Below are 15,956 nucleotides of genomic sequence, written 5' to 3'. Positions count from 1 at the left end.
CACAAATTAGCCTGGAGTACCTCAGTCCAGTTCTGCTTTTCAAGGATTCATCACAATCAGCCAGATGTGAATCCCTTTGCATGGAATCAGACCCAGAATCAACCAGAGCAGCTGATGTCAAGCACATTTGTGCTACACACTGGCTAAACCTGTGAGAAACCTCTGAAAACTTTGGTGTTTGTGTGTCTTGATATGTTTTTAAAAATAATCTGCAAATTAACTCCACAAAATGTTAGAGGGCAGCCTTTTTTTTTCCCCAACCAATTTCTTTGTTGCGTCACGCATACACCCTTATTGTTTTTCCTCCATGTTCTCAGATACAAGAGTCTTTGAGTTAAAAATGTTTCATTTATTTTTCTTGTTTCCAAAATCAGCTGTGATATTATGTTTCTGTGATTTCAAACATGTAACCTAAAGCCCCTCTCAGAGTCATCATGGCAACTTTACCAGGAGAGACCACATGTGCAGATTTGAACATGACACAAGCCTGAAACTGAAGCGCACAAAGACTTACACCTGCTAATCCTTAGTTTGCTGTTAATGAGAACAGTAGAGAAAACCAAACGTTCAAAAGTTCAGTTACACTTCACTAGAGATGTGGTGGTGTCACGCATGTAGGCAAACATGGTGCGTGTAACACAGCTGTTACTATAGAGGGTTTGTCTGAATGAAGCCATGAAAAATGTGTCACTGAAACCTTTTCATGTCTAAAAAGGGGCTTTAAAGTCCTGACAGCCTGAAATCTTTGTGAATTAGCTTAAAAAACACAAACAGCGTAGGGACATATATACAGGGAACAGTGTGGGTCTGTGTGAAATTACAATAATCGCAGCAATTTTCTAAACAAAGTGCAATACATTCATCATACATATGGCCTGCAACCCCAGATTGCATAACGTTATAAAGCCAAACTTCTTATTCAACTGTTTCTCTAAAAAACAACAATGTGCAGTATAAGATATGGACAATACTATTAGAATAACTAAAATCATACAGCCAAAGTAGTGTTGGTTTGACTGTTCTCAGTGACAGGCAAACATCAAAAGCTTCCTCGGGCCTTCGTCCTCAAACATTTAACACATAATATATTAATGCCTTCATTTACATGGACAAGCAGATCGCTGTGAAAGGTAGTGACACTTGTTGAATGAGACCTGGATTTTGACCTCTCCGCTCTGATTGGTTAAAGGTTGGTGGTGGTGGAGTTCAGGATGCCGTGCTGGATCTTGGCGTCAGAGGCCTTGGACAGGTCTCGCTGTGGAAAAACGAGCAGGCGTGAGCGTGACGCCACATACGTGTGCGGGCCGTTAGAGAAGAAGGCACTAATCCCTACAGTTAACACACGACACACACCGTTAGCGTAAATCAGACAATCACACGGGCGACCTGACGGATATTAAAGTGCTGCTCATGTAAGTAGTGCTAGCAGCATCAGCAGTGCAGATGGATAAAGGTGTTCAAACATTGAACTTGCATTAGCCGTCGCTGACATGTCGGCACAACAAACAAACAGTTAATGGTGACATTTTGGAGAACCTTCAGTGACGATGGCACCAAAAGCCAATCACAGAAGCCCAAAGAGAGCCTCGTTTAGCTGTTAGTATGAGCTTAGCAAGCTGCACTCACATGTACGTGCTTCCTCTGTGGACAGGGTCATGATTGTGGATTTGTTTGATTTGCTTGTGCTGTCACAGTGAAGACTTGATGAAATAAAGTACACTCAGTAGAGCAGCTTTGGATGATTTACAGTCCAAAATAAATCTTTGTTCACGTCACACTGCTCTTCGTGGACCCCTCAGTTGGACAGAGTGTGTTTCAGCTCCTTCGAGCCACATCTCTTCTGATCCGATAAGCAGAAAATTTGAACAGGAGATGGACGGGAGCTCCTGCACTCACAATCACTAATGTGGACCGCACACCTCCATAGTAAGGAGGTTCCCTGTCTATGACATACAGAGCAAAGAAACAGTGCTCAGAGCTGTCTGAAGCCTTGATTCACATCCACTATATCAACGATTAGTAAGTTAACACAGTGTCTGAGTAGCCCACTGTTAATCTTGGAACCCACTTCACATCCCATAAATCAAGTTTAGGAAAGTTAATTGCTAATTTTATCTTGAAGTGTGATTTCTGTCTTTGGTTTGACGCGTGCAGTTAGAGCAGATTAAGGCGATTAGTTAGGATTATGGAAAGTTTCAGGACTTTAAACACACCTTGACTGAACAGATTCAGTGCAGACCAAGTCCCTCTAAAATACAAATATACATCATGAGCACTATCGTGTACATCATCCTTGACTTTATGCTTTAATATGTTATTGCACGGAAACAGAGGGACCAAAATAATAAAGAGATGCAGAGATTAGAGACAAAAGTGTTAAATTACCACAAACTCTGAATATGTGCTGGCAACAGAGGCTATGCTGAAGTTACGCTGTGGACTAGCAGGAGTCAGCAACGCACCCCTCAGAGGGCTGCTGCCCTTCAGCTGGGCCTCATTCTCTTTGTTGCATCCCTGCAGTCTCGGGTGGGGGGGTTTACAGCCCCCCGGTGTCCGCGCTGCCAGGGTCTGATGATGGAGGAGGACAGAGTCATATCAGAGAAATACAGATTTGTTGCTTCCTTACACCAACTCACTCAATTCCCCAAAGCACTGATAAATAAACTGCTTGTGCTTTAATTAGTTCAAAGATAATATTTTTAAATCAGGTAAGGTTTCTGCACCACTGAGAAGAAAAATAAGACAACATGTGTAAATGGACTGAAGCATTTATAGGCATGCTCTGCTGATAAGTAAAATATAACACAGTCGCACAACACGATGCAACTATGGTGCTACGTTTTAGCATGAAGCAGTAAAATAGACAGGTTATAATAAGTTGTCCATATCGAGATGATGGATCAATTTGACCACTTTGTGTTTAAATGACTCCAAAGACGAACCAGGAAAAACATCTAACATATTTTACCCAACGTCCGAGGCTCAAATATCAGTGAGCATGCTTTCGATGTGAACAGGTTTCCCAAAAATCAAGCCAACCTTGTTTGCTGAGAGGGGAGGGCGTGGCGCCGGGGAGCGGCAGACAGTCCCGCCATAGACAGAGCGCATTGTGCTGTTAGAGGTGCCACTAGAAATGCTGGAGGTCGCATTACCCTGATGAGAGAGACGAAGCGGGGTCAGTGCTGCAGAGACAGCAGCTTAATTACAGCAAGAACCGGTAAACTGGCATTTACCATCTTTCGTGATTTATTGGGGGTGGTGGTGGCCAGGAACCTGCGCTTGGTTGGGGTTCGTACTGCGGTTCCGTACAACATGTCCTCCTCCGTTTGTTTGCTTTTCTTAATGTGCTGCAGAGATTGTGGAAAGATGAATGATCAGCACCGTTAGCAAACACTGCAGGCAATACTATACAAACACACTCCTTACCCTCTCCAGCTTCTCCTTCTCCTTCTCTATTCTGTGCAGCTCCCATTGCTCCTCCACGAACTGCAGAAACTTCTGGCCGTTTACTTGAAAGTCTCGACCCTGCTCATGTTCCCAAGTGTCAATCTGGGCTTTTAATCTCTTTTCAATCTTTAAAAAGGAAAGACGCACACACACGATTAATGCTACAGGATATTAGCTCAGGAAGCAGGTGGCCTTCACTCTTTACCTTTGGCAGGCTTTTAAGCAGGTCAGATCTCTGTTTCTCCTCTTTGAGAAGATTTCCTCCTCTGTTAGTGAACCTCGATGGATCTGTTGCTTTTTTCTGAAGAAAAGAAAGAAAGTGAAAGAAATGGAGTTGAACCTGGAAGCAGCATTACCAAATAGAACATGTTCATTAAGGGAGTCACAAAGCTTAAATGTTTCCAAATTAATTCAGAAATGTTCATTTAAAGTGATGAAACACGGATATTCATGTTTTATTTGTATGAACTTTTCCTTTAAAAACAATTATCTGAGTGAGATTTAAGACAGAGGCCAGTCACAGCACATACAGAGGTCCATAAATATTTGGACAGAGGCGACTTGTTTCTAATGTAGGTTCTGTACACCACCACAGGGAATTTTAAATGAAACAACTCAGATGCAGATGAAGTGCAGACTTTCAGCTTTAGTTCAGTGGCCTGAACAAAAAGACTGGATAAAAATGTGACCAGGTAAAGCATTTTAGCACAACACAACTCCTTCATTTCAGGGGCTCAAAGGTCATTGGACAAATTAACTGAAAATAAAAGGTTCATTTCTAATAGTTGCTTGAAAACAGTTTGCTGAAGTATTGAACTTGTGAACATCACCAGATGCTGGTTTCCTCCTTTTTAATGCTCTGCCAGGCCTTTACTGCAGCGGGTTTTACTTCCTGTTTGTTTGTGGGCCTTTCTGTGCAAAGTTTAGTCTTCAACAAGTAAAATCCTCAGTTGGGTTAAGATCAGCTGACTGACCTGGCCAATAAAGAATATTCCACTTCTTTGCATTAATAAACTCCTGGGGTGCTTTGGCCGTATGTTTTGGCTCGTGGTCCGTCTGTAATATGAAACGCTGGCTAATCAGTCTGACTGCGTTTAGCTGGATTTGAGCAGACAGTCTCTGAACACCTCAGAGTTCATTCAGCTGCTCCTGTGTCCCTGTGCTTCAGTCCATGACGCCGTGTGTTACAGATGATGTGGTGTGCTTTAGCTCATGAGCTGTTCCACGCCTTCTCCACACTTTTCATTCAGGTAGAGGTTGATGTCAGTTTCATCTGTTTGTCCAGATCTGTACTTTTTGAGATGGTTTCTTTTTTGCACCTTGCAATGAACCCTCTTCATTTACTTTCATGCAGTCTTCTCTTTATGGCAGACTTGGATACTGGTAAGCCTACCTCCTACGTTCCTTTGTGAAGAGTTTCTCATCATCATGGAAATGATTCTGTGATCACACTGATGTCTGTGGATGCCCAGGTCTTTGTGTTGCTGAGTTCACCAGAGCTTTCTTTCTTTCTCAGGATGCACCAAACTGTAGATTTTGCCACTCATAATATTGCAGAAATTTCTTGGATGGATGGTTTTTTTCTTCGCAGCTTAAGGATGGCTTGTTTCACCTGCATGGAGAGCTCCTTTGACCACATGTGGTCTGTTTACAGCAAAATCTTCCAAATGCAAGCACCACACCTCAGATCAACTGCAGGCTTTTTATCTGCTTAAATAATAATGACACAACAAAGGAATCGCCCACACCTGCCCATGGTCCTTTTTAAAAAAAGAGGGTGGCACATGTTGAGGAGGTGAAGCTCCTAAACACTTCAGAGACTCTAAAATGAAAGCTGAGAGTCTACACATCATATCCATTATAGAACTATAATTCAAATGTTTCAGTAGACGTAAAAAAACAAAAACTAATTTTGTGTCAGTGTTATACATGGACGTAGCTTCCTCTCCCTGTCAAACTCACCTCCAGCTCCAGGAAGAGTCTCCAGCTTTGCTCCCACTGCTGAACCCCTTCAAAAAGCTCTTTGTGATCCTCATAATGCTGCTTCAAGCGCTGGATCTCAGCATCATGCAGACTTAACAGATCTTCAGTAAAGTCCTCTAAAACAATCAATCAGCTTCAGTTAAAAAAAACTAAACAAAAGGCTAAATGAACATGTGACAAACAGGAGAACCCACCACTAAAATACGGTGTGAAAGCCTGCTGCTGGTCTGTGCTGAGGAAGCACTTCTCCCAGAAGACAGCGATCTCAGAGCGGATGGCATCTATGACATTGCGGATGTTTTGTAGTTTGAGCTCCTCGAGACGCTGGACTTCTGTTTGTAACTGAAGAGGACAAATAAAGATTAAACAACACGGCAAAACAGCAGCCACAGAACTGGAACTCACAGCTGTCCACAAAGAACAGGAAAAATAATCTGCAGCATCTTCTCACCGCGTCCAAATTCCTCTTCTTGGACGTGACCATGTGTTGGCTGAAAGCCTCCCTCTCCTCCTGTGGAACCTGCAGTCTGTCCCACAGCTGCTGGATCTTCTCTCTGTGACTCTCACACATGGCCTCGTTCTCTGCCTTGCGTTCCTCAAGCTGCAAGATCAACACAGCATCAGTTAGCAACTCAGCAGGTTGGGCTGAAATGACCACTTATGCAAAAAAGAAGAAGAAAAAGATTCTGCTCACCTGGCAAAGAAGCAGTTTCAGTGACGTAATGTTGTCTCTGGAGAGACAAAAAGAGTCCTCATCCTCACAGACCACGTCCTTCTCGAAGCTGGTTTCAGGGACACGGTCCAGCTCCTCCATGTATAAAATGATCTGCTTTTTGAGCTCCGTGAACTCAGCGTGTCGCTTCACCTGGAAACATGAAGCAGTCGAAATGTGACATAACAAAGAGGAAGAAACAAAACCTGCTCATGAAACACAGCTGCAGCCAAACTGATCTCAGCCTGTCCAGTGACATCTCTCCTGCCTGTAGCAGTGTTCATCCTACAGTTCACCCCACAGTTTCTCCTCATACAACCACAATAACAGAACGTTAGAGGTGTGGTTTGAACTACGAGGTCCTACCCTCTCTTTGTTCTGGTTGGCGATGTGTTGGTGGAAGTTGTCCAGTGTTTCCAGTGAGGGGACAGAGTCGGGAGCGATGCCGTACGGCACAGAGCACAGGATGTCGCACAGGTCCTGGTCCTGCTCCAGCAGAGCCTTCAGCTGCTGCATCCGCTGAGCCTTCTCCTTCATCAGGGCCTCCACCTGTGTGCGGATGTTCTTCTCTTGCTGGAGCATGCTGATGCCGGCCTCTTCCTTAATATGCAAACAAACAAATTTATCAGCAAAAAGTTTTGGGGTTTTTTTGTTGTTGTTTTTTTTAAATCATAGAATTCTGATTACAGACTGCTGATAACTACAGTGACTGACAGGCATGACGTTAGAAATGGTTTAACAGCAAAGAAGGAAGCAGGTCAGGGTTGTTGAATATCATTGATATAATTACTCATTTGCCAAGGAGGATCCTCGATGACATGTAATTAAATGCTCGATTCAGTTTCCAGTTAAAAAGGCTGACATAGAAACGTGCCGTTACCTCGAACACGGGCAGCTGAAGCTCCAAGCACAGTTTCTCCATTTCTGTTTTGCATGTCTGAAGGCTAAGGATGAGCCTCTTTTTCAGAGATTCCTCTTCTTGAATCATCATGTCTAATAAATTCTGTTGGAGAAACACAGCAAATGAAACAGGAGGTTTGGTGTAAATATCAAAATTCTCTTCAATGGTTGATCATGGGAGGTTATTGTGATTATTTAGGAAACACTCATTTCAATTTCCATTTCAGTTCATGAAATCCAGCTATAATCTACAACAAAGACTTTGGTGGTTAGCATACTGCTCCTTGTAAAGGTAAACCAAAGAGCTAGCACAGTTTAGTTTCAAAATGCACCTTAGGATTAGGGCTGGGCCATATCATACCGTTCACAGTAATACCGGTATAGCGTTAGGCAACGATAAGAAAATGAAATATCGCAATAGAATATGGGTAAAACGCGCATGCGCAGTGCCTTTGTTTACATACGCACATGGCGGAAAAAGCGCGGTGGTGATGGAGAATGAGAAGAGCGAAAGCGAATCGTTGAATGAAACAGATGAACCAGAACGGGTTTGTAAAAATGCTGCAACTTCAGTGGTGTGGAACTGGTTTACCTTTCGTTCATCAGATACACACCAAAGCACTATTTTTGGTAGAGCATGCTAGCGGGCCGTCGTTATTAGGGCTGGGTATCGTCACTGATTTCTAGAATTGATTCAATTCCGATTCACAAGGTCCCGAATCGATTCGATCCACGATTCGATTTAATTTGATTTAAATCTGGGAAATTTTGACAGTCAGAAATATTATAATTCAGATCAGTACATTTACATATTTTTGTATCAATAAAAAGGAAGCTGACACACGCAAGACTTTATCAAAGGTGTGAGCGTCACAGCAGATGCCTTTGTGTCAAAGTAGCTGAAGATAAAACACAGAAAAACATGAAGGTGGTTTTCCTGGCCTGGGATTTTATAAAAATATTCTACAGTAGTGATGCGCGAATCATGAACGAATCGTTCAATACTCGAGAATCACTTTACTGACTCATGAATCATGATTCACAAGCCCAACTGACTCACTGACTCATCCCTGTTGCTGTTAGCAGCAATATATCTAGCATATAATTAAAATTGTGGAGAAAAACACAACATCCAGTATCTTAACAAAAACATTTCTGCTCTGAACTGGAAGAAAAAACCCTGAGTAGAAGCTCACATCAAGACAATAGCTCCTCGGTTCACAGTAGCATCGCTCTGCTAACATGCTAACAGCACATTTGAGCTACTCACCCCCTCCTTTCCTGTGTGGTATCGTAGGGTAAGCAAATCACTCAGGACTCGCTCACCCCCTCCCTCCTGTGCTGAATCATAGAGCGAACGAATCACTGGCCATTTATCAATGCCCAAGTACGCGAGTACGTACTCGCGTTCTCGGTGAGTACGTACCCGCCGAGAACGCGAGCACGGACTCGCGATATGTACAATTGGAACACCTGCGTACGTGATGATGTCACAGGTCCGGAGTTTTTACTGCTGTCCCCTTTAATTTAACTGTGAGTAACATGTTATGAAGCTTAACTGTAATCACAGCCAAACCGGTGTGCCGGGAGTCCGCTGTTGAGTTTTGGACGAAATGCATTCTGGGATATATAGCTGTCCCAAGTCCACACCGATGCATGCTCGATAAAACAGGCGGATCGAGAACACATCCGGGACTTTTTCGCGTTCTCGGCTTGATGCGTACTTCGAATTGGAACAGTACTTGGTCTCCGACTGATGACGTATCACGAGTACACGAGAACGCAAGTACGCATATTGATAAACGCCCAACCACTCACTCACTCACCCCCTCCCTGCTGGCTCACAGCTCCTTCTTCTTCTTCTTGGTTGGCAACCAATGTTAAGGCGCATTACCGCCCCCTTACTCACAGGTCAGTGGACATTTAGATGAGAAAATATATATTTGACACATTTAAGGAAAATACTATTAAATAAAAACAAACAAAATAAATGTTCCCTTTAGAATTTTTTTTGCTCTATAAAATAGTTTTCTTTTTGAATCACTCATCTTAGCAGTAGGATTTACTTGAAAAGAGAAACAAATTAAGTTTGAGTGAAAATGTACATTTTTTGCACTCTCTGGTCAACTGACTCAGTGACTCAAAAAACCCGATTCACTTTGGTGAATGATTCATTAAAACTAGATTCAGTAAAAAGAATCAAATTTACCATCACTATTCTACAGTACATCAAAAACGAAAGAAAACCATTAATGAACATATGAACGTTACCTCTGACGTTACAGCGGTTTTATTAGAGACACGGCTAAGCGTTTTGCATTTTGCATAATTTAAAAAAGTTTAAATTGGTTCAGTATTGAACGGCAGAAATGAGGTTTTCTTTTCAGAAGTATGTAAAAGGGGAAAAAACAGCGGCCGACAGCGCTGTAAACAATGGTAGACTTGTGCGTAACAAGCAAGCGAATAATGAAGAAAACAGATTTTTAGACGGGAAACTGTTCTTGAAGTACAGAGAGAGAGAGAGGGAGAGAGAGCTGTGCATCCTGGTGGAAGCAAAACAGTAAAAGTCAGAGTTGTTGTTGTTTATGTGAAGTGTAGTTTGGATCTTCTTTTGCTGCTGGTTCGGTCAATATTGTTTGGAGAGAGATAAAACTAACAGCTTTAGAATCAGCGCAAAATAGGGCTGTTCGATATAACGATATATATCAGATGACGATATAAAAACGTCTATCGTTTCATTTTATGCTATCGTTTGTTTCGTGGTGTCGCAAAATAAACTGTTTAGGGCAATATTTTTTCATTATTTTGATGGTCACTGTAGTGGCTATATTAATTTCCTAAAGTTCTCTCTTTCTCTTATATTTAATATAACCACACTACAGACGGACAAGCGCTTGTTTTTATGCGTTGTGGTTCGCAACAACGACAGTAAAACCACCTCGTGTCCGCTTGTTTATTTTCCACATAAACCTTTCACAATAAAGCTCAAGATCCTGTTGAGACTTTTCAAAATAAACTGAATCACGTGAAAGATGCAGAGTATTTACAGATGAGAAGCAAAAAAGAGCCGTCAGGTGCTAAAAAATAAACCTTAGACTCAAACGTTAGAACAGGCTTTTCCCCGCAGCACGCTGTGTAATAAATACTCACAAAGAAAACGGCGGCCGTTACAACCTATGTCTAAAAATGTATCGTTTCATGCATCAGTTAAAACACTCAACTCCAGGTACGCGACGCCCAGCTGGAAACACTTCACGCAAGTCAAGCTGCCAGAGATTCACAGAATTTACAGAAAATGTTACATTTTTGTGATTTATATCGTTATCGGGCGATAGATGTCTTAATATCGGGATATGAGATTTTGGTCATATCGCACAGCCCTAGCGCAAAAAGGGCGTGAACACAAAGCGCGGACCCGCCCACAGGTCAGAATCAGCGAGCTTTCAGCCCCGACCGTGTCCGTGCCGTCAGGTGAGAAAGGCGACGTCTCACTGATCCGCGCTGTGTGTTTACGTCTTTGTGCAGAATCCGTGTACCTGCTCTCACTTACTGTCTTAGCTGTTTGGTGGTTGTTGAAATTTTGTGAGATTCTGGATTGTGAGAGATTCTGGCATTTCGGGCAAAATAAATTTATATTAAAAAATCGATTCAGGATTTTAATAAATCGATTTTACGTTATCCAAGCCAGAATCGATTTTAATCGATAAATCGATTATGAAAACCCACCCCTAGTCGTTATTACCGTGTTTTTTGGAAAATAAGTCACTCTTAAAATCAATCCTTTAATTTTCTGAAAAATCGACAGTGCACCTTATAATCCCGTGTGATTTATGTTTGAATTCTGGTTTAGCATTACAGGTAGGGCTGCTCGATTATGGCAAAAATGATAATCACGATTATTTTCACTGAAATTGAGATCTCGATTATTTGACGATATTTATTTAACAATCAGATCAACTTACCACTTTTTTAGAAAAACATGAAATTTATGACAAATTTCAGTCAGGTTTCCGTAAAAGGCACTCAACAGAAACCACATTACTTAAAGTCTCTAGTGACATTATGATGTCAGCTGACTCCGGAGCATCCTCAGTCATGGTTTTGTTGGACTTGACATCTGCCTTTGACACCATTGACCATACCATCCTGATTAACAGCCTCCGGGACATAGTCGGTGTGTCCGGTCTTGCTCTGGAGTGTTTTCGGTCGTACCTCTCCAACAGATCTTTTAGTGTTTTTGCGAATCGGTTTATGTCACATTCTAAGGATCTGACATGTGGGGTACCGCAGGGTTCAGTTCTGGGTCCTATTCTTTTTCTTTTGTACATGTTACCTCTAGGACTTATAATTAGGAAGTTCCCTGAGGTGTCTTATCACTTCTATGCTGATGATATTCAGCTCTATTGCTCTTTTAAGCCAATGGAAGTCCATAAACTGTCCTCTTTAATTAATTGTTTAGCTTCCATTGAACAGTGGCTTGGTGACAACTACTTACAGTTGAACTCTGAGAAGTCAGAAACATTAATTATTGCCCCCGACAACCAGATATCTCTAATCAAACAGCATCTTGGTTCTCTTGGCTCATCTGTTCATTTGAGCCTCAGATACCTTGGTGTGATCTTTGATTCTGCCATGTCCCTAGAACAACACTCTCGCCAGTTAATTAGGAATTGCCTTTTTCAGCTAAGAAACATCTCCAAACTGCGAACTTTGCTGTCTAAATCTGAGTTAGAAATGGTTATTCATGCTTTTATTTCATCTCGCTTAGATTATTGTAACAGCCTTTTTCTTTGTTTGAGCAAAAGGAATCTTGACCGTCTCCAGTTAGTCCAGAATGCTGCTGCAAGGCTTTTAACCAAGACACGAAAAAGAGAGCACATTACACCAGTGTTACGTTCATTACACTGGCTTCCAGTACATTTTAGAACTCATTTTAAAATCTTGGTAGTGACTTTTAAAGCTTTGAATTGTGATGCCCCTGCCTACATTTCCGATCTTTTAGAATCCCACACTCCCTCTCGCAGCCTGAGATCTTCTAATCAAAGGCTGTTGGTAGTCCCACGAACTCGTTTTAAGACTAGAGGTGATAGCTCTTTTAGAGCGGTGGCCCCCAGGTTGTGGAATGCTCTCCCTCCATCTTTACGTTGTCTTGATTGTATTTATTCTTTTAAAAAGCAGCTTAAGACTCATTTATTTAGATTGGCTTTTAATTAGATTTGTGCTGTATGTTTGATTATTAATGTATTTTATGTATTTCTGTTTTATATTACTGTGAAGCACTTTGTGGTTTTTATCCTGTGAAAAGTGCTATATAAATAAAGTGATTTGATTTGATTTGATTAACAATAACAATGTATTGAATAATGGCTTTAAAGATGTCAAAAAAATAGTATAAAATAGTGTGCAAATACTGATAACAGTGCAAATGTTTGCAATATAAAAAATAAATGAAAAATGTAAACATCTATGTTTAGTGAACTTCAAAATACTGCATAATACTGGTTGTTCACTGTGTTAATTGAGCAGTGGTCTTTGGCGAGTAAAAACGTTACCGCATTTGTTATCTCCTTGTGTCTCTGGGAGCTGGTGGGATATTTAGTCGCGTTGTACAGGGTAGCGTGAATGGAGGTCTGTGAGGATGAAGCAGGTGTTGTCAAGAGTTTTTCTCTATGTTCCTTCATTGTCTGATCGTATGTCACTTTGTAAGCGGTCTTCAAATGATTGAATAAATTTGTAGTGTTGCTCTGTGGTGCAGCTACGACACCGTAGCAAAGTTTACACACTATGTCTACTTGATCCACGTCTGAGTCCGTGAACCCATAATGTTTCCACACAAGTCGTTTTACCTCTTTTCAACCAGCGGCATTCTTTCTTCAGCAGCCATTATCCTCTCCTCTCCAAATAACTTCTGCTTAGCTTCCCTCGGGTCCTCTTAATTGTTGTGACGCGTGTTCGAAACGCAGAGAGGTGCGCTCGATTTGCCACATGGAGCAGCGCGAGAGTAAAGCACGACGGAGGTGCTAATAATCGGTTCAGTCATTTTTAATGATGTTGAAAGCCCAGATCGTAATCGAGATTAAAATTCGATTAATTGAGCCCTAATTACAGCTACCGTAGGCAGGAGCCTCACGGAGTGATACATACTGTGCTTCAACATAATATTACCGTATTGTGTGTGTATAAGCTCTTTTTAAGTTTTGTGAATATTATACATGGTTATGCTGAGGATGTGTCAGCTGGAAATGCCTTTTGGTTAAACTGTCAGTGAGGAATTTGCACTGTTACATTTTTATATAACTTTAATGGACATAAAAAACAGCTGCTTGTTTAAGTGAAAATACATTGATGGGTTTTTTTGCACTAATAAAGTTGTGGAGCTGTAAAGTATTTTATCTCGCATCAATTATATCGTTATCGCAAATTTTTAAATATATATCGTGATACATATTTTTGGCCATATTGCCCTGCCCTACTTTGAATAGCAACAACTTACCCAAGCCATGGTAACTGTTTAGATATTGATATTAGTTCTGATGTTGCTACTGAAATAAAGCAGATAAAATAAGTTTTGAACATGTCACCAATTTTAGTCGGGACTCAATCAGCTGATATTAATTTGCACTGAGTGGCAAAAAATGCTTTCAGTCCTGATGCACTTCTGCTGGTGTCATGACTTTCCACGTCTTTGAATTCTTTGCATGTGTGGATTGGACAAGCTGTTACTGACTTCTGGTGAAAATTTCATGTCAATAGCACAATTAGAAATGTATTTACTTCCAGATGCTTCCGATCTGCAGATAACTTTAACTCTATCGTAGTTTTTAGCCTATAATAGGTATCACTACAGTGGCTATCAGTTTTCTTTCTGAAGCGGAGCTTTCTACTTCAGACTCTGAACAAACTCATAAAATGGTGTGTTTCATGGGTCACATGACTCCTCTTCCACACAAAATGATCTGCATGTCTACTCTAATCAGATATATTATCAGATGATGACAAAATGATCATCTATAAAGAATCAGAAAAAAATATAACAGTAAAATGTAACAGTGTTGCAAAAGATGAAGCGATGGATGCTGCAGCAGCCTGACGATGTAGCACACAGAGCGGTGAAATAAACTCAGTGCGGCTGTTTATTTCTAAGGTTAGTGCTGCACATTATAACTGTGAAACCTTAAACTGGATCTTTTTAAACATTAAAGGTTACCGCCACACAGCCTAATAAAGGAGACGCTTTACTTTGTAGTCAGATCAGCGACAAACTGATGTTGCTGACCGAGGTGATGCGCCCTGTGCTCTAGTGGCAGCAGCTGCAGTGTAAAAGCCATCTGCTGCGACCGGCTGAGGTATTAATATCAGAGCTGTAAATATTTTCCAGTGCCAAAGATCTCTTAGTAACAAGCCTTCCCACTATACAACAGTCATATTAAAATATTTCTGAGCACTTGTTCGGGCAGATATTTTAAAGCGCTGTCTAAATTAGGTTTGTCCAAACTCCTCTGACGTCAGCAAGTCAAAAAAAGAGCATGAGATAGCTTTGCAAAGGGTGAACATCACAGAGAACTCGTCACTGACAAAGAGCACAGCTTTTCCACAAAGATGTAAGAGACAGGTTTTTCTTTTTGCCACAGTGCAGTAATGCACACGTAACTTCTGCAGAGTTGACAAAATGTTAAAAAAAAAGAAAAAAAAAAAAGCATACACACAATTTACATTTTTTAAAGGAATGCACTTGTGTTTCTTAAGAGGTCTCGTGTTGCGCTCTTCTCTTCTGCAAATGGATGATTCATTAAGTGTGACCGTTTTTATCCACCGTAGATCAAACTGAGCTGCATGTGGCCCGAAACTACAGATAATTCGAACAGAACAACTACAATCTGATGAAAACTGCTCACAGGTGTGATGGCTTTGCCCAAACACAAGGTTTTAAGAAGCCCCTCCCCTCTCCCACTACCTTGCTGTTGCAGATTTTCAGGATTCTTTGAATGCCATGTACTCGCTTATGTCGCAGTCTCGTTTCTCTCATAATGAATGTAAGCACCAATCCCATCCTTCTTTATTGCTGTCATTCAGATTTACACTCATCCAAAGCACCCTGTCCCCGTGTTGGTGTTCCTACACCATAATAGGACCCAGACTCAGTGAAACACCACTAGCCTAAAATTTAAACCCAGGTGCATTTGAGTCACTGACACAGCAGCAGTTGTCAGCGGTTACACATACTGTTACATGTAAATGTGAAATGGTCTCACCTTTATGTGACTTTTGACTACATTAGTTCTCTGTAGTCTCTGGTCCTCCGGGATGCCGATCTCCTCCCAAATGTCCTTCAGGTGGCACAGCGCTTTATTCAGGCACGACACAGCCTCCGCTGCCAGAACCTCGCTAAAAACAAAAGCAGGAGACACCGTCGTTTATTAATACATCATTCACAAGCTATCGATAATCCAGTCGTTCGTAACATTATAACAACAACAAGATTTTTTTGGAACATGCATAGATCAATTACGAACTGCCTTTGACATTAGCTAACAGTAAGCTGCTCGCTAAAAGAGCCCAATTTATATTTTACAAATACTGACTCCACAGCGAGAAACAAAGAGACTTAAACATACCTTTTCCTCATCGTTAAATTCCAGAGCCCGTTACAATTCCAGGTAAAACCGTTTAAAACGTAGAAAACCTGTGAAAACGTGAAGCTACAGACGGCCGCTTCTCTCCTGCGCCCAGTCCGTTTGTACACAGTTCAAAATACGCGACTCGCAGCGTCCCGCTCTCCGATTGGCTCGTGCTGCTAGTGCGCTTGTTTTGTTACACCACATCGGGCCGCCAGGGGTTTCTTCTACCCACTGCATGCAATAAACTGCACGTCGTCAAGAAAACAAACGCACTGATCGCACGAACGGTGCGCTGA

The 15,956-nt window shown here is 41.5% G+C and overlaps 1 protein-coding gene across 4 annotated transcripts; it reads right to left on the bottom strand.

Moving 5' to 3' along the window:
• Window positions 1-328: 328 nt before the first annotated feature.
• prc1b (protein regulator of cytokinesis 1b) lies at window positions 329-15,921 on the bottom strand. 4 transcript variants are annotated; one of them, XM_019364675.2, is made up of 15 exons: window positions 15,658-15,921; window positions 15,295-15,427; window positions 7,023-7,145; window positions 6,509-6,742; window positions 6,125-6,295; window positions 5,882-6,031; window positions 5,625-5,772; window positions 5,410-5,546; window positions 3,653-3,748; window positions 3,427-3,573; window positions 3,234-3,347; window positions 3,040-3,153; window positions 2,386-2,568; window positions 2,214-2,248; window positions 329-1,255 (listed from the first exon to the last, which is right to left on the bottom strand). In XM_019364675.2, the coding sequence occupies exons 1-15, from the start codon at window positions 15,666-15,668 to the stop codon at window positions 1,207-1,209; spliced, it is 1,845 nt and encodes a 614-aa protein (XP_019220220.1). In that variant the 5' UTR covers window positions 15,669-15,921; the 3' UTR covers window positions 329-1,206. The 4 variants fall into 4 exon arrangements, with proteins under 4 accessions (XP_019220220.1, XP_025762329.1, XP_013120596.1 ...); XM_025906544.1 differs by having other exon boundaries at window positions 2,463-2,568; XM_013265142.3 differs by lacking the exon at window positions 2,214-2,248.
• Between the last annotated feature and the right edge of the window lie 35 nt (window positions 15,922-15,956).

This window comes from Oreochromis niloticus, linkage group LG1 (assembly GCF_001858045.2).
Source record: "Oreochromis niloticus isolate F11D_XX linkage group LG1, O_niloticus_UMD_NMBU, whole genome shotgun sequence".
Taxonomy (NCBI): Eukaryota; Metazoa; Chordata; class Actinopteri; order Cichliformes; family Cichlidae; genus Oreochromis; species Oreochromis niloticus.
This window is presented reverse-complemented; position numbering and strand designations above follow the sequence as displayed.